At 39.3% G+C, this 14,422-nt stretch overlaps 1 protein-coding gene across 1 annotated transcript in view; it reads right to left on the bottom strand.

Annotated features, from left to right (window-relative positions):
- Positions 1 to 14,422, bottom strand: part of LOC121858300 (glutathione hydrolase 7-like) — a gene marked incomplete at its 5' end in the record, with an annotated part of 52,422 nt that overhangs the window by 25,911 nt on the left and 12,089 nt on the right. Inside the window, 2 exon segments of the mRNA XM_042354627.1 lie at positions 1,956 to 2,127; positions 2,579 to 2,756. Of these exon segments, the coding sequence (XP_042210561.1) occupies positions 1,956 to 2,127; positions 2,579 to 2,756 (350 nt within the window).

Genomic DNA, 14,422 nt, shown 5'->3' with positions numbered 1-14,422 from the left:
TAATCACAGAAATATCAACGAAAATTGCAGGGCATCACAACACTGATACTCGAATATGGCGCTAGGTCAACAATGACTGGCGTGACTCACGCACACAAGGCCGCCGCGTGACCCATCTATCGGACAATCCCAGAACCATAAATTTGGTATGGACTCGTCTATAACCCTCCCTCATTTATAGGTCGACCCTGATTTTTTTACCCAAAAATCATTAATTTATGATATTCCTTGTTTATAGGTCGACCCAAGTTTTTGAGGGCATTGGAACAACAAAACCTTCAGTAAAAACACTCTACGTCCTATAAACTGAGGCTCGCCGTGCCTGAAACACCGAGTGCCGAAGGCAAATTGTTTACCATTTATTGTTACGACACTTTACACTGAAACGCAGGTAGTATTTATTCAAGTCCATTAGGAGGGAATATTATTGTATACAACAGTTTTTTAACTGAAAACCATTCGAAAAGCGATTACGGTAAAATCTTTTGAACAACGAAAGAAAGCGCAAGTCATTGTTTTCGTCATGATTTTATCCCACTTTCCACTGTAATACGTACGTCATTTCAGCAAAAAATATTACATTTCCATATTTATTTCTGAGAATATGTTCATTCAGTCACAGTTAAGATAAAATATACTTGTGATGTAATATTTTAATGAAAATACCCGGTATTTAGAAATACGGTATCGTAGTTTTCTTTTGTTTAAAATTTAATTAACAAAGATTGATGTTTCAAATGTAATGAAAAAAAATTTATGTATCTATAAATAAACTTTAAAAAATGAATACATTGGTTTACATCGTCCTGTGCTACCATACCAAGCATTTGGCTACTTTGGGCTTGCTATGATGGCGCAAGAGATCTGTCCTGGCAACTGTACCGACACTTACAGCTGGTGTTGCGTCGTTTCCATTGTTTACTGGTAAATGTTTTTCAACCTAACGAAACTATTACCCGTTTAGAGGTCCACTAAACATGTAGCTATGTGTATGTATGTTTATTTGAGTGCCCCGTCATAGGAGTCCGTTTTCTCTCGCTTCAGGACGCCTGAGTCTTCCGTTTTCTCTCTTAATCTTAGAGTGCACCAGAGACTTAGTTAATCCTTAGTGATTACACAGAATTTGAAATTGCAACCCCAATTGCAACTGGGACAATCCCAGAACCAGAAATTTGATACGGACAGTCCCTCGCTTAGTTCAGATTTCGTCCGATTTATCTGAAATCCGGATTAAAGGGGTCCGAATTAACGAGGGTCGACTGTAATAATAAAATAACAATAATAAAGAAATACAAGAATGAAAAAAAAGATCAAAAGTGAGAAACACGACCTAGACCTATGAATTGTTATTGTTATTATAATTTTTATTATATTTTCGCCACCCAGTCCCCAATGTGGGTCAGTGACTTGTGCCCGGGTAGGCTAAAAAAAAAAAAAAAACCATTCTGAAAACCGAAAAATTCCGAAATCCGAAATGCCTCTGGCCCCAAGGATTTCCGATAAGGGATTATCAATCTGTATTACAACACAAATCAGCAGAGCCTTTTTTATTGTGTGTTACAGCTGATTCACCAAGCAAGAAGATGACGGTAGCAATGCGTGTGATGAAGGGTGCGGGCGGGGGTTTTGAGAATTGCAATTAAATGCCAGGTAGCGACGTTTCCTCCTTATATTACATATTTAAGTCATTATTAGATGTTTTAATTGCCTGTATGTTGGCCTGGCGAGTAAATGCTAGGTATTTACATACCAAGGTATAGCGCTAGACGTCGCATTCTGGATTGAACAAAAATAAACATATTACAAAGCAATGAGTCCACGACCAGATATTTCTAGTCATCTTATAGATAAAAAAAGGATCACTAAGCCTAAAATCATACATTCTTCCAGTTTTAACAAAAGAGAAAAAATTTAAAAAATATCAAAGTGTTTTCAGTAACAATATTGTAACTGACCTGTCTGGTGTTAGTCAGAATTACTGGAGTGTATGAGGTGAGGGGTCGAGCATGAGAGTGTGGGACATCCTCTGGGTGGGTAGACGGGTGAGGCAGCATATTAGCCAAGTGGTTGTTGAAGAGGATCCCATGTTTTGTCATAACCCTTGAACCGAAGTATGTCCCCAGTCCTCTAAAAAGACAAAGTTCAAGCATTAGTAACTCTTTTAGTACTTTATATTAGGTTCATTATAAGAACTATCCCCATGAGGAAGTTTGAATTTTGCCAATTTCTAATGATAGTAATCAAACATCAGACCCTATGTTTGAGAATATGTTAGGATTACTTGGTGGAACAAAATCTGGTGCTCTGTTTCACAATGCCACTTACCTGAGAGGCCAACCTGTTTTGTTTACCTGTTTGATAAGAGACTGACTACCACAGGGTGGGCAGTGGGCTGCTAAATGAGAGTGTGCGCGCGCACACACACACACATAAATTCCTCCCTCACATACTCATACCCCCTTCCCTCACCCATCCCCTCTGATATAGTGTTTGGTGAAGGGGTTAATCAAGTGAGTTACTCTACATGCTACAATTACCTTCAACTTTCTGGGGTGTAAAAATCCAAATTCAGACTTACACAACTGTTGTGACATATTGATCAAAGGTGTCAATAACAGAAATGGATGAAGCAGCTTGTTCTGGAAGAAGTGGCACATCAGGACTGGCTGGTGTTACCGATGAGTCTATAGCTTCGTCAGAGGTTGATAACAAAAGCAACTCAGTCCGATTTTGAAGATCCGTTTCATCTGCATATGCTGTTGAGAAGGAAGAAAGCTTTGAATGTCATAAAAGATTTTTTAAGAAAAGCAGTAGGTGGAAGATGTGTGAGCCCTGAGCATGTGTTCATATGTCTGTGTGAGTGTGTGAGGGTGGTGCCAGCAGTAGAGTAAACTGAACTTGTTTCTGTCTCAAGCCAGATTCTGCATAGTCCAATTTCTCCTCATTTACTCTCATATAATGTGTGGCAAATAAAATAAATGTTTTGATCATTATTTGGATACTTTAGATAAAATACTCCAGGTTTAACACGAACTGCAATATGTTAGGTGTCATCCTACCAGCCTGCCTCCAATCATACATACAAAAGCAATAGCATGAAGTTGTGAAATAAAAAAAAAATATCAAAATTATTTTAATACAGTACACCCGGATAATTCGCGGATTTTTATTTTGCGGTCCTCTATTATTCATGGATGGCACCCTGGATGTACCCAAGAATGTCTGCGGGTAGTTTTAAAGTTGTTGGCATTTTTGCAGCCGGGACAGGGAGACATATGTTCTAGAGACAGTAATTTCCTTTACCTGTATTGTATATATGTGTGTATGTGTAGACACTACACACAAAACACAAACAAATAAATAATAATGGGAAAATCCTCTCACAAATAATCAGAAACAAATGTATATTAAAAATGTTGAGTCTACCCTCAAGTCTACTCTGTGCTTTATTATTAATAAAGCATGGAGTAGACTTGAGGGTAGACTCAACATTTTTAATACACAATTGTTTCTGATTGTTTGTGAGAGTATTTTCCCATTATCATTTATTTGTATGTGTGTGTGTGTGTGTGTGTCTACACACACACACACACACACATACAATACAGGTAAAGAAAATAATTGTCTTAAGGGCAAACACATAAAGGGAATATACATTTCTTTATACACAAGTAAAAATGTAACACCCCCCCCCCCAGGTAAGCAAATGTTATTCGCGGATTTGGGGATTCCCGGCCATTTTGAGAACCTAACCCCCGCGAATTTGATGGGCCTACTGTAATTACAAAATTAAAGTAATAGATACAGGGAGTAATTTTACAGAATTGCGACACAAAATAAGAAAAAAAAAAGAGAGATGTGCGACCCAAGGACATACAGTACAGTACTGTATAGGATAACTATTAGAGAGGTCATTAAAATACTGCAAATATGATTTGGAAATACACAAGAAAAGCATAAAATTTGAGAACTGGTGATATTATTGCATGCATACACATGGAAAATAAAGCATTGTTTTAAATTGATTTGTAACATAAACAAGACAAATGCCAAAAGACACCGTGGATATATTGATAAATTTCATGGTATCATAGTTAATAAGAGAAAACTAGTCTACTATGACTTCTCATAAAGCATTTGCGAAGTAGCAGAAACAGCCTACTTTCAAAATTATCCTTCCTTGCTTTCATCGAGTAAACCCTTCTATCAGTTCATGATAGCACAAACTTGCTACCAGTTCCATTTCGATAGAGAGCATAGCCAGTCCACTCAACCTCTCTTAAGACATAGTTGTCCTTAGATAGCTTTATATCAATTTATGCTTAGAAAAACTTCGCTCCCCTGATGCCACTGTGACTGTCAGCAAAATCCTATACAGTGGTCCCTTGGTTAACGAACACAATTCGTTCCAGAAGGTCGTTCGTTAACCGAAACCATTGTTTCAATGGGATTTTGGGTAATTGGTTCCAGCTCACTGAAAATTACATACAAACTAAAAATAAAAGCAGTAAAGTACACTTACTTTGAGGTGTGCATGTAGAAGGCTCCTGGTTGATGATGATGATGATGGGAATTAGAATGGGGGTGGAGGAGAAGGGAGAAGAGAAGGCATTGGGGTGGAAGAGAAGTCACCCAATGCTGCCATTTCACCCTAAAATTTTTAGTTCACTTGGTGTAATTCAAGATTATTTTTTTTAAATCAACACTGCACTGCATTATATATTGTCAATATGTAAAATTAACTTCAGAATGACCAATAATTGTATTGTACTGTAAAAATGTAAAAATAGTTTATGTTCAAGAGATGCTTCCTCCACTGAGCAGAGACACACACTGACACCATTCTGGGTGAGTCAAGTGGCTGTTTGGTGCGCTAAAAACTAGTTCCCTGTACTTCAATGATGTTAAATAATTGTTAAAATGACTAAAAATTTTAATATACGACTTGGAAAATTATTGAATAGTACAACCTTGATATTTACTCAAATGGTAACGAATTTAAGCCCTAAAACCGATTACAGTGGGGTATGCTATAACGAACGGATCCTACTACGAATATTCCTATAACGAACGGTTTTACCTATAAAATTGAGAATGCTATAACGAACGAAACTCCTACAACGAACATTATTTATTTATTTATTTGTTTTATTTATTTATTTATTTTTACTAATTTATTGTTTTTTTATTACAAGTATTAATGATACTCATTATTTCAGGGGTTTAGATGCATATTTATGCACTTTTTTACAATTTTTACAATTTTATATTATATTTTTCAGTGTTAAGTGGTTGTATTTGGGGGCCTGGAACGGATTAATCCTATAACGAACGAATGCTATAACGAACAAGGTTCTAGAACCAATTAGATTCCTTATAGCATACCCCACTGTACTGTATTGGCGGACTAATACTACAGCTGGTGAGCAGGTGAAAACATGTTGGGAAAAATTCGTAAGGAATTCGTTAACCAAAATTTTTTCATTAAACGAAGTGAAGAATCTTATGGAAGGTAATTCGTTAACCGAAATTTTGTTAACCGAGGTGTTCGTTAACCGAGGGATCACTGTACAGTGGTCCCTCAGTTAACGAACACAATTCGTTCCAAAGGGTCGTTCGTTAACCAAAAATTTTGTTAACCGAATACATTGTTTCAATGGGATATTGGGTAATTGGTTCCAGCTCACAGAAAAGTACATACTGTACAAAGTAAAAAAAAATGCAGTAAAGTACACTTACATTGAGGTGTGTATGTAGAAGGTTCCTGGTTGATGATGATGATGGGAATTAGAAGTGGGGGTGAAGGAGAAGGGAGAAGAGAAGAAAGTGGGGATGGAGGAGAAATCACCTTTCAAGGGACCCATGCTTGATGCCCCTCAATTCACCAATAAAATTTTAAATTCACTAGGTGTAATTCAAAATTATTTTATTTAAATCAACACTGCACTATATATTATCAATATGTACACTAAATTTCAGAATGACCAATAATTTCAATGAAAAATGCAAAAATATTCAAGACACCAACAAAATAAATGTTCACTCCACTGTCAACAGAGTCCAACTGACGCCTTGTGGCTGAGTCAAGCATCTGATGGGCGCACAAAAAAATAGTTCCCTGTACTGCATATATTATCAATATGTTAAATAAATGTTAAAATGACTAATAATTTTTATATAAAACATGCAAAACATTAAAGAGCACAACTTTCTTGATATTTACTCCACTGGAAACGAATGTAAACATAGAACAGATTACTGAATTGGCAGACTAGCCCTTCAGCTGATCAGCTGATGCTCACAACAAAACGTGATGTTCGTAAGGATTTCGTTAATCAAATTTTTGTTCGTTAACCGAATTGAAGATTCTTATGGAAGGTAATTCGTTAACCGAAATTTCATTAACCGAACCGTTCGTTAACCGAGGGACCACTGTACACTATTTCTGCATTAGGGGAAGAACCATTGAAAGAATTTAGAAACTGAAGGACTTGAAATGCATTTTTTGTTTCATTAGGAGTGGAGTTCTCGGAGTACTCGAAGTTCCGAAAACAACTTGGGTTTGTTAATATTGCGAGAATTTCCAACACTCAATGACTTGTCCAACATTCCTTCTCTTTATTCAAGTCTTGTAACATGCATGTATCTATGGTATTCATTGAACGGAACCTTCTTTTCACTTCCATCCATTTGGTTGAGGTTGAACAAGTGTTCATTTGATGACTCATGAGATTTTAGTCTTTCACTAAAATGCTCCCAATCAGCACAGCCTTCTTTTACTAGTTTATTTATTGCATTTGAGCTGTATAATTACTAACCCAGAAAGTGCGAGGTCCGAGGCGGCCGGCCCGATTCACCACCCCCTTGGGACAGCTCTGCATACAGGTATGTACCATTTGTGCTTATACAGGTTATTACAACAGTTCACAATTCTTACTATAACAACATTCTCTGGCAGGTTATTACAGTACAACAGTACATGCCCAGTACTGTACTTGCCAAAAGTGCATAAAAGAGACATGACTGATAGCCCAATTGGCTAACAAGTCAATCAGTATAAAATATTCTGAAAATTAAGGATGACTGCATACTGTATGTCTTATGGGAAACATATGAGTGTTGCCAAGGACCATAACCATCCACTGTCCCTTAAAGAACACTTAAAAAACTGCAAATACCTTTCCTTTTCAAAAGTTCTACCTTTTCTTGAATTGATAAGGAATAATGTTTGCATTTTATGCCACCACTACCACTTGCTCCTTTCTTTGCAGACATAGATGGATTCAATAAAAGATATTAATTGCAAATAAAAGATTTTGGAGGGAGCATGGTAGAGTGATAATAAGAAAACAAAAGCAGTGGTTCAGTAAACAATGCAGAGTGTGAGCGTAAGAACCCTGCCTACCTGGGTAATTTGAAATTTCCAACTCCTGGACAAGAAGTGGTGCTGGACCAGTGATTGCAAGATAATCGAAGGTCAACCTGTATATAGTATTATATATACTGTACACACAAAGTTTTGTTAAATCAACTGCTATCTTCATGTCAATGTGTTCACAAAATCAGAAAAAACAGACTTCAAGACTAGTGGATCCTCACAATTTTCATATTGCGTCAGGGTTGTGTGGGTCATGTCGTGTTGTGTCTCTGTACCAAGTGTGATGGCACTTGGCCTTCGTTGTTGAGCGGTGGCAATTGGACAGTGATTAAATCCGTTCTACCTCCCAATCAGGAGGAGGCAAGTGCCATGTAAACACTGTCATCTCTGACCACCCCACAAAACACAAGGGATACAGTAAACGAGGCAGCTGCAGGGAATGGAGAGGGGCCGGAAAAAATACCAAGACCAGAAACATTACCAAGGACAATTTCTGGCTTGAAAGTCATGTACACTAAGTAATACTGACAAGTTCCTTGACAAGAGAGTGGAGTTCAAAACACTACTGATATAGTAGGTGTTGTAGAACTGTTGTACAAAAACAAGAGAATCAAACCAGAGGAATGTGAGTTCAATATAGATGAATATGACTCATTTACAAACCTTTCCCAAGAAATTTGCAAGAGGGAGAGGGGTATGGTTATCTATCCTAGGCAAGACCTTAGAGCCTGCCAGGTGAGGGTGAGGGGAGAGGATCTGTTCGAAGAATCAAAGTGGTGCAAAATTAAACTAAAGAGGAGAAACTTACTCATTGTGGGATGTATCTACAGAACCCCAAACTGTAGCGTATTAAACTAGAGGAATTTAAGAGCCTTAATTGACAGTGTAAAGGTGCAGAACCCTGGCCACCTCCTTGTCATGGGGGACTTTAATTATGGAGACATCGACTGGAGAAATAAATCCATGCCAAAGGACATAAATAATCCAGCCACTCTTTTCATAGAAAATAGAGACAATTTTCTTTTCCAACATGTTAAAGATCTGACTCACTTAAAAGAGGGGAGCAAACATCAAAACCGCTGGACCTCATCACAACTAACGAGTTCGAGTTGGGTACGGTGACAAATCTGGAACACCTAGCCCCAGTTGGCACCACTCACCATGTAACTTTGTCCTTCATTTTTAACTGTTACTTGGTTCATGACAAAACCAGGTCCAGGTTTAAATATTACAAAGGAAATTACAAAAGGAAGAGGGAGGAGATGAGGAGTATACACTGGCCTGACTTACTAAGGAATAAGAGTGCAGATAATTTGCTGAATATCATAGCCAGTGAAATAAACTATTCAATAGATAAATATATACCCAAGAACAAACCCAGTGCCTCCAGGAACACAGGGAGACCGCTACACATGAACCATGCGGCGGTTGGCAAAGTCAAGAAAAAAAATGAAGATTTCGAGACGTGGGTTACGACAAATGATAAGCAGGACAGGAGGATGTATGCCAGATCCAGGAACCAAGCAAAGTCAGAGTGTAGAAGGGCTGAAAAAGAGTTCCAAAGGCAGATTGCAAGTGAGGTCAAGTAAAACCCAAAGGATTTTTACTGCTACACAAAGTCAAAATTAAAAACTTGAGTAAGCATATCGGGCATAAGGCTTGAAGATGGTAGTTATGCAGATTCTGACCAGGATAAAGCAGAGGCATTAAACAAATTCTTTTCTTCGGTGTTCACAAGAGAGGAAGTGAACACTCTTTCTGTGTTGGAGGAGAGATGGTTTGACACAGTGCTGACCCACATTGTGTTCTCAGAAGAGGTTATAAGAAATAAAACTGTCAAAGCTGGTGCACCCCAGAGTGCTAAGAGAACTGTGGAACAGGATTGTGGAGCCCCTTAAGATTCTTTTCTGCAAATACCTGGATGAGCAAAAGGTCCCTGATGAATGGAAAATGGCTTATGTCAGTCCTATATTCAAGAAGGGCGATCGTCACTCCACGAATAATTATAGATCAGTGACCCTGACCAGCATAGAGTGTCAAGTACAAGAGAGCATGATAAGAGATGCCAAGATGGAACATCTACTAAGAAACAACCTTGTAAAGGACTGCCAACACAGTTTTATGCCGGGGCGCTCCTGCTTAATACAATTACTCAAGGTACTTGATGTTTTGGACCCAAATTCTAGAACAAGGCAGAAATATCAACAATATATATCTAGATTTTGCCATGGCTTTCATCAGTGTTATGCATGGTATAATGCACAGTGGTGCGGTGCGTTGTGCATAGTGAAATATTTTTATGCTTATACCCTCAACTTGTGCATGTAAAATATTTTGTATAATTATGTGTGAACAGGGCTGGTACTTGATACCTAAAAATTTTCCTGTATGTATGTTTAATTATTTTTTCAGCTTAATGTGGGAGTTGTTTCATATTAGTGCTGTTAGGCTTGTAGTCCCCTGGGATATGAGGTGTTGTCAGTCACTGGCTGGCATTGGAAGAGTGGTGGATACTTTCTCAAATAGGGTTTAGTTGAGTATTATATATTCAGTGCTGCTCTATTATTAATTATTGTGTGCAAAGTGCAATCAATAGAGGTGTTGTAAAGCAGTTTATGGTTTATTTACTGTGCACATCTTAGTTATTTATTAAGGATTATGTTTATTCTTTATTCTCTTGATTTAATTTATCCATTCATTATGTAACCTGCACACTTATTATGGTAAACTTTTATTATCAAATTTTATTTAACCTTTCCTGACATCTATAATTCCAAACCTTCACTCCTGAACTGTTGTGATAAAGTAAGAGGGCTGTGACTGAATCCATGCCGCACAATTTTTTTCCTTAATGTGTTTGTAACTTTTGCATTTCACATTGTTTGTAGTGTATTGAAGTAACATTAATTTTAAGTGATAAATATTAAAGATTAAGTTGTGCTGAGTTGCCAATTTGTTTTTGTTTTTTCTATATGTGACCCCATTATTATATTCATCTTTAACATAACTGAAGTTGCTTAAGTTAAGGAATAACAACAGCGTACCCCATGAAAGGCTGAAAATCAAACTGGAAGGGTAAAGGATTCGGAGAAGTGACTTAGCATGGATCGGAGACTTTTTGCATGACCGCAAACAGTGTGTGGTGATAAATGGCACGAAATCGTCATGTGTACGTGTGACAAGCGGGGTACCACGGGGCAGTGTATTGGGCCCGTTGTTGTTTGTCTCCTTTATTAATGATACGCGAGAAGCTATACACTCCTCCATACAAATGTTTATGGATGATGCCAAGTTATTTGGGGAATTTAAGAATCAAACAGACTGTGATGAGCTGCAGAAAGATCTCTGTGAGCTTCAAGAATGGTTCAAGAAATGGCTGCGAAGATTCAATGTCACGAAGTGTAAGAGGATGCACCTGGGTCGCACCAACAGTAGGGAGGCGTGTCACATGTCCCAACAGGACGAGGAGACTGCATTAATTGAGACCGAATGTGAAAAAGACCTGGGTGTGTATGTCAACAAAGATCTTAAGTTCTGGGGCCATTGTAAGAGAAACGTGAATCAGGTAACGAAACTACAGTCTCTCCTCGACTTACGACAACCCGGACATACGACTGCCATGGTCGAATAAAATATTTTCCACAGTACGTATTTTCAAGTCCTGAAACGTTTGGTCGTAATGTGACCCCGTACGACAGCGTGGGCTGGGCCGCCTCGTGGTGTACAGCATCCACACCGTAGCCCGCTCAGTTGGTGTTTGGTCGTCTTTGTTGTTGTTAGTGATCACGCTGTGTACTGACAAAATTTTCGTTTGTAATTCCCTTTAAAATGACTGGCAAGCGTAAAAGTGAGAGTTCTCGTGGTGCTGAGAAGAAAAAGAGACAGTCAATTACTTTTGAGATGAAAATTAAAATAATAATGCAATATGAAAATGGAAAAACGGTAGCAACCATTTCACGCGACCTTGGCTTCTCTCACTCGACTATATCAACAATTGTGAAGGACAAGGAACGAATTTGTGAGGTAGTGAAAGGATCAGCACCTATAAAGGGAACAATAATAATGAAAAAAAGACAAGGTCCTATTCATGAGATGGAAAAATTACTTGTGATGTGGATGGAAGATCAGCTACAAAAGCGTGTACCCTTAAGCCTTCTAACCATTCAGGCTAAGGCAATAAGCCTTTTCGAAAGCCTGAAAGAGCAGGCAGGAGATGAGTGCGACCAAAACTTCACAGCAAGTCATGGGAGGTTCCAAAGGTTTAAGAACGTTACAGTTTGCATAGTGTAAAGGTGAGTGGAGAGGCAGCAAGTGCTGACGTGGGTGCTGCTGAAGCTTTTAAGGAGGACCTAGATCGTGTCATCGTGGAGGGAAATTATTTGCCTGAGCAAATATTTAATGTGGCTGGGGCGTACCAACGGTAAGGAGGCATATCATATGTCCCAACGGGATGAAGAAACTGCACTAGTTGAGACTGTGTGTGAGAAGGACCTAGGTGTGTATCTTGACAATGAGATGAAGTTCTCGGGCCATTGTGAGAAGAAGGTAAATCAGGCAAATAAATTATTGGGTCTTATAAGAAGGTCGTTCAGATATCTAGACGGTCCGTCCCTCATAAGGATCTTCAGGAGTGAAGTGCTCCCCCATCTGGAGTACTGTCACCCCATCTGGTCCCCGAGATATGCTAGGGACTGCCAGTTGGTTGAAAATGTTCAAAGGAGGGCCATCAGACTGGTGCCTGCACTTCGGCACCTCAGCTACCCTGAGAGATTGGAGCGCCTGAACTTGCCTAGCTTATACTACAGACGGGCAAGGGGGGGACCTAGTTGAGGTGTATAAGCATCTCAGGGGGCACTACTCAGTTGAGTCCTTACTTGGAGCTGGCGGACGCTCGCCCCACAAGGGGTCACAGCTCAAGATTGAAGAAGCCGCAAGTCCAGAAAACCGCGAGGGGAAACTTTTTCGGAGTGAGTGTTGTAAATTCTTGGAACAATCTACCAGAGAGTGTTATGACGGCACCGAGTGTGAGCTCTTTCAAGACAAGACTTGACCAACACTGGAGCGGGTTCAGGTACATTCAGGAGCCGGTGCATGCCCAGTATTTGCCAACAGTGCGTGACAGAGACATGACCGATCGCCCGGGCGGCTAGCGAGCCGATCAGTGGCGAAGAGGATAAAAAAAAAAAATATATGAAACTGGCTTATTTTGGAAGCGCATGCCAGAATGGACATACATCCACAAAGAGGCGAAAACCATGCCGGGATTCAAGGCATTCAAGGACCGAATCACACTTCTGTTGGGGGGAATGTAGCTGGTTTCAAGGTAAAACCCTTCATGATATATCATTCAGAGAACCCAAGGGCTTTTAAAAATGTCAGCAAGCACACACTGCCAGTATTTTATCGCAGTAATAAGAAAGCATGGATGACCCTAGCACTGTTTGAGGATTAGTTCCTGAGTTGTTTCATTCCACGAGCCAAGGAGTATTGTCTGCAACAAGGGGTTACGTTCAAGATTTTATTAATTTTAGATAATGCTCCGGGGCACCCACCACACCTGGACGACATGCACCCTGATGTTAAGGTAGTGTATCTTCCACCTAACACTACCTCTATCATCCAACCCATGGATCAAGGTGCTATTGCTGCTTTTAAAGCTAATTATTTACATACGACCTTCGCTCAGGCTATTGCTGCTAAAGGTGAGAAAACTCTTAGAGTTTTGGAAGGACTACAACATTTTGCAATGTATAAAGAACATAGCTGCAGCATGGGATGAGGTTACAGGTCAGTGCATGAATGGAATATGGAAGAAGGTCCTGAAAAGATATGTGAACAGCTTCAAAGGATTTAATGAAGATGAAGCAATTTCTGAGATTAGTAACAAGATAGTGCAGATGAGTATACAGCTTGAGTTAGAAATTTATAATGAAGATGTTGAGCAGTTGGTGGAAAGTGCAGCAGAAGAGTTAAGTAACGAGGATCTTATTGAACTGGATGCACAGTAAATTGCAGAGGAAGAAGAGAGACAAGATGTAGAAGAAGAACCTGCACCCCCCAAAAGTTTTCAGTGAAACAAATGGCAGAGGCATGTGCTACTATTAATAAGGGGATGCAAATGTTTGAAGAAATGGATCAAAATGTTGAGCGTTTTGCAAAAGTTGACAGACCGATCCAAGATGCACTTGCTTGCTACAAGGAGATTTACAATGAAAAGAAAAGGCAAACTGTGCAGTCTAAATTGGACATATTTTTCAAGAAGTCCCCCACTGCTGTCTCCTCACGCCCCACCACTGCTGCCTCTTCACTCCCTAAAGATGATCCAATACTTCAACAAGCAAGTATGTTACCCTGTCTGAAGAAAGCAAACTTGATGACCCACCCAGCCCTGTCTCCTCCTCTGCTTCATCCAATTAATGTAGTCTACATGCTTCATTAAAAAATTATTGAGGCCCCGTGTGCATTCAGCTGACTACAATAAAGGTAAGTGCACAGTAATACTTTATTCATTTTTCATTATTGATTACTTTTACTGTACTGTATTTCATTTTAGAATTTCTATGTATTATTTTCGCCTTTTCGACTTACGACCTGGTCGTCGGGGCGGAACCCCGTCGTAAGTAAAGGAAAGACTGTAGTAGGTCTTATATGAAGGTTGTTTAGATATCTGGATGGTCCATCACTAATCATGATCTTCAAGAATGAGATGCTTCTCCGTCTAGAGTATGTCAATTGATTGAAAATGTCCAAAGGAGGGCCACCAGACTGGTGCCTGCTCTACGGAATCACAGTTACCCAGAGAGATTAGAACGCCTGCAACTGCCTAGCTTTTACTATAGAAGGGTGAGGGGCGACCTAATCAAAGTCTTTAAACATCTCAGGGGTCACTACTTAGTCAAATGTACATATCAGGAGCTGGCAGATGTCCGCCCCATAAGGGGTCACAGCTCAAGGTTGAAGAAGCCACAAGTCCAGAAAACCGTGGGGGCAAATTTTTTATGAGTGAGAATTGTGAACTTTTGGAACAATCTGCCAGAAAATGTT

Source organism: Homarus americanus, unplaced genomic scaffold (assembly GCF_018991925.1).
Source record: "Homarus americanus isolate GMGI-L3 unplaced genomic scaffold, GMGI_Hamer_2.0 scaffold57980, whole genome shotgun sequence".
NCBI classification, from domain to species: domain Eukaryota; kingdom Metazoa; phylum Arthropoda; class Malacostraca; order Decapoda; family Nephropidae; genus Homarus; species Homarus americanus.
The sequence above is the reverse complement of the archived record's forward strand: the minus strand, read 5'-3'. Positions and strand labels throughout refer to the sequence as shown.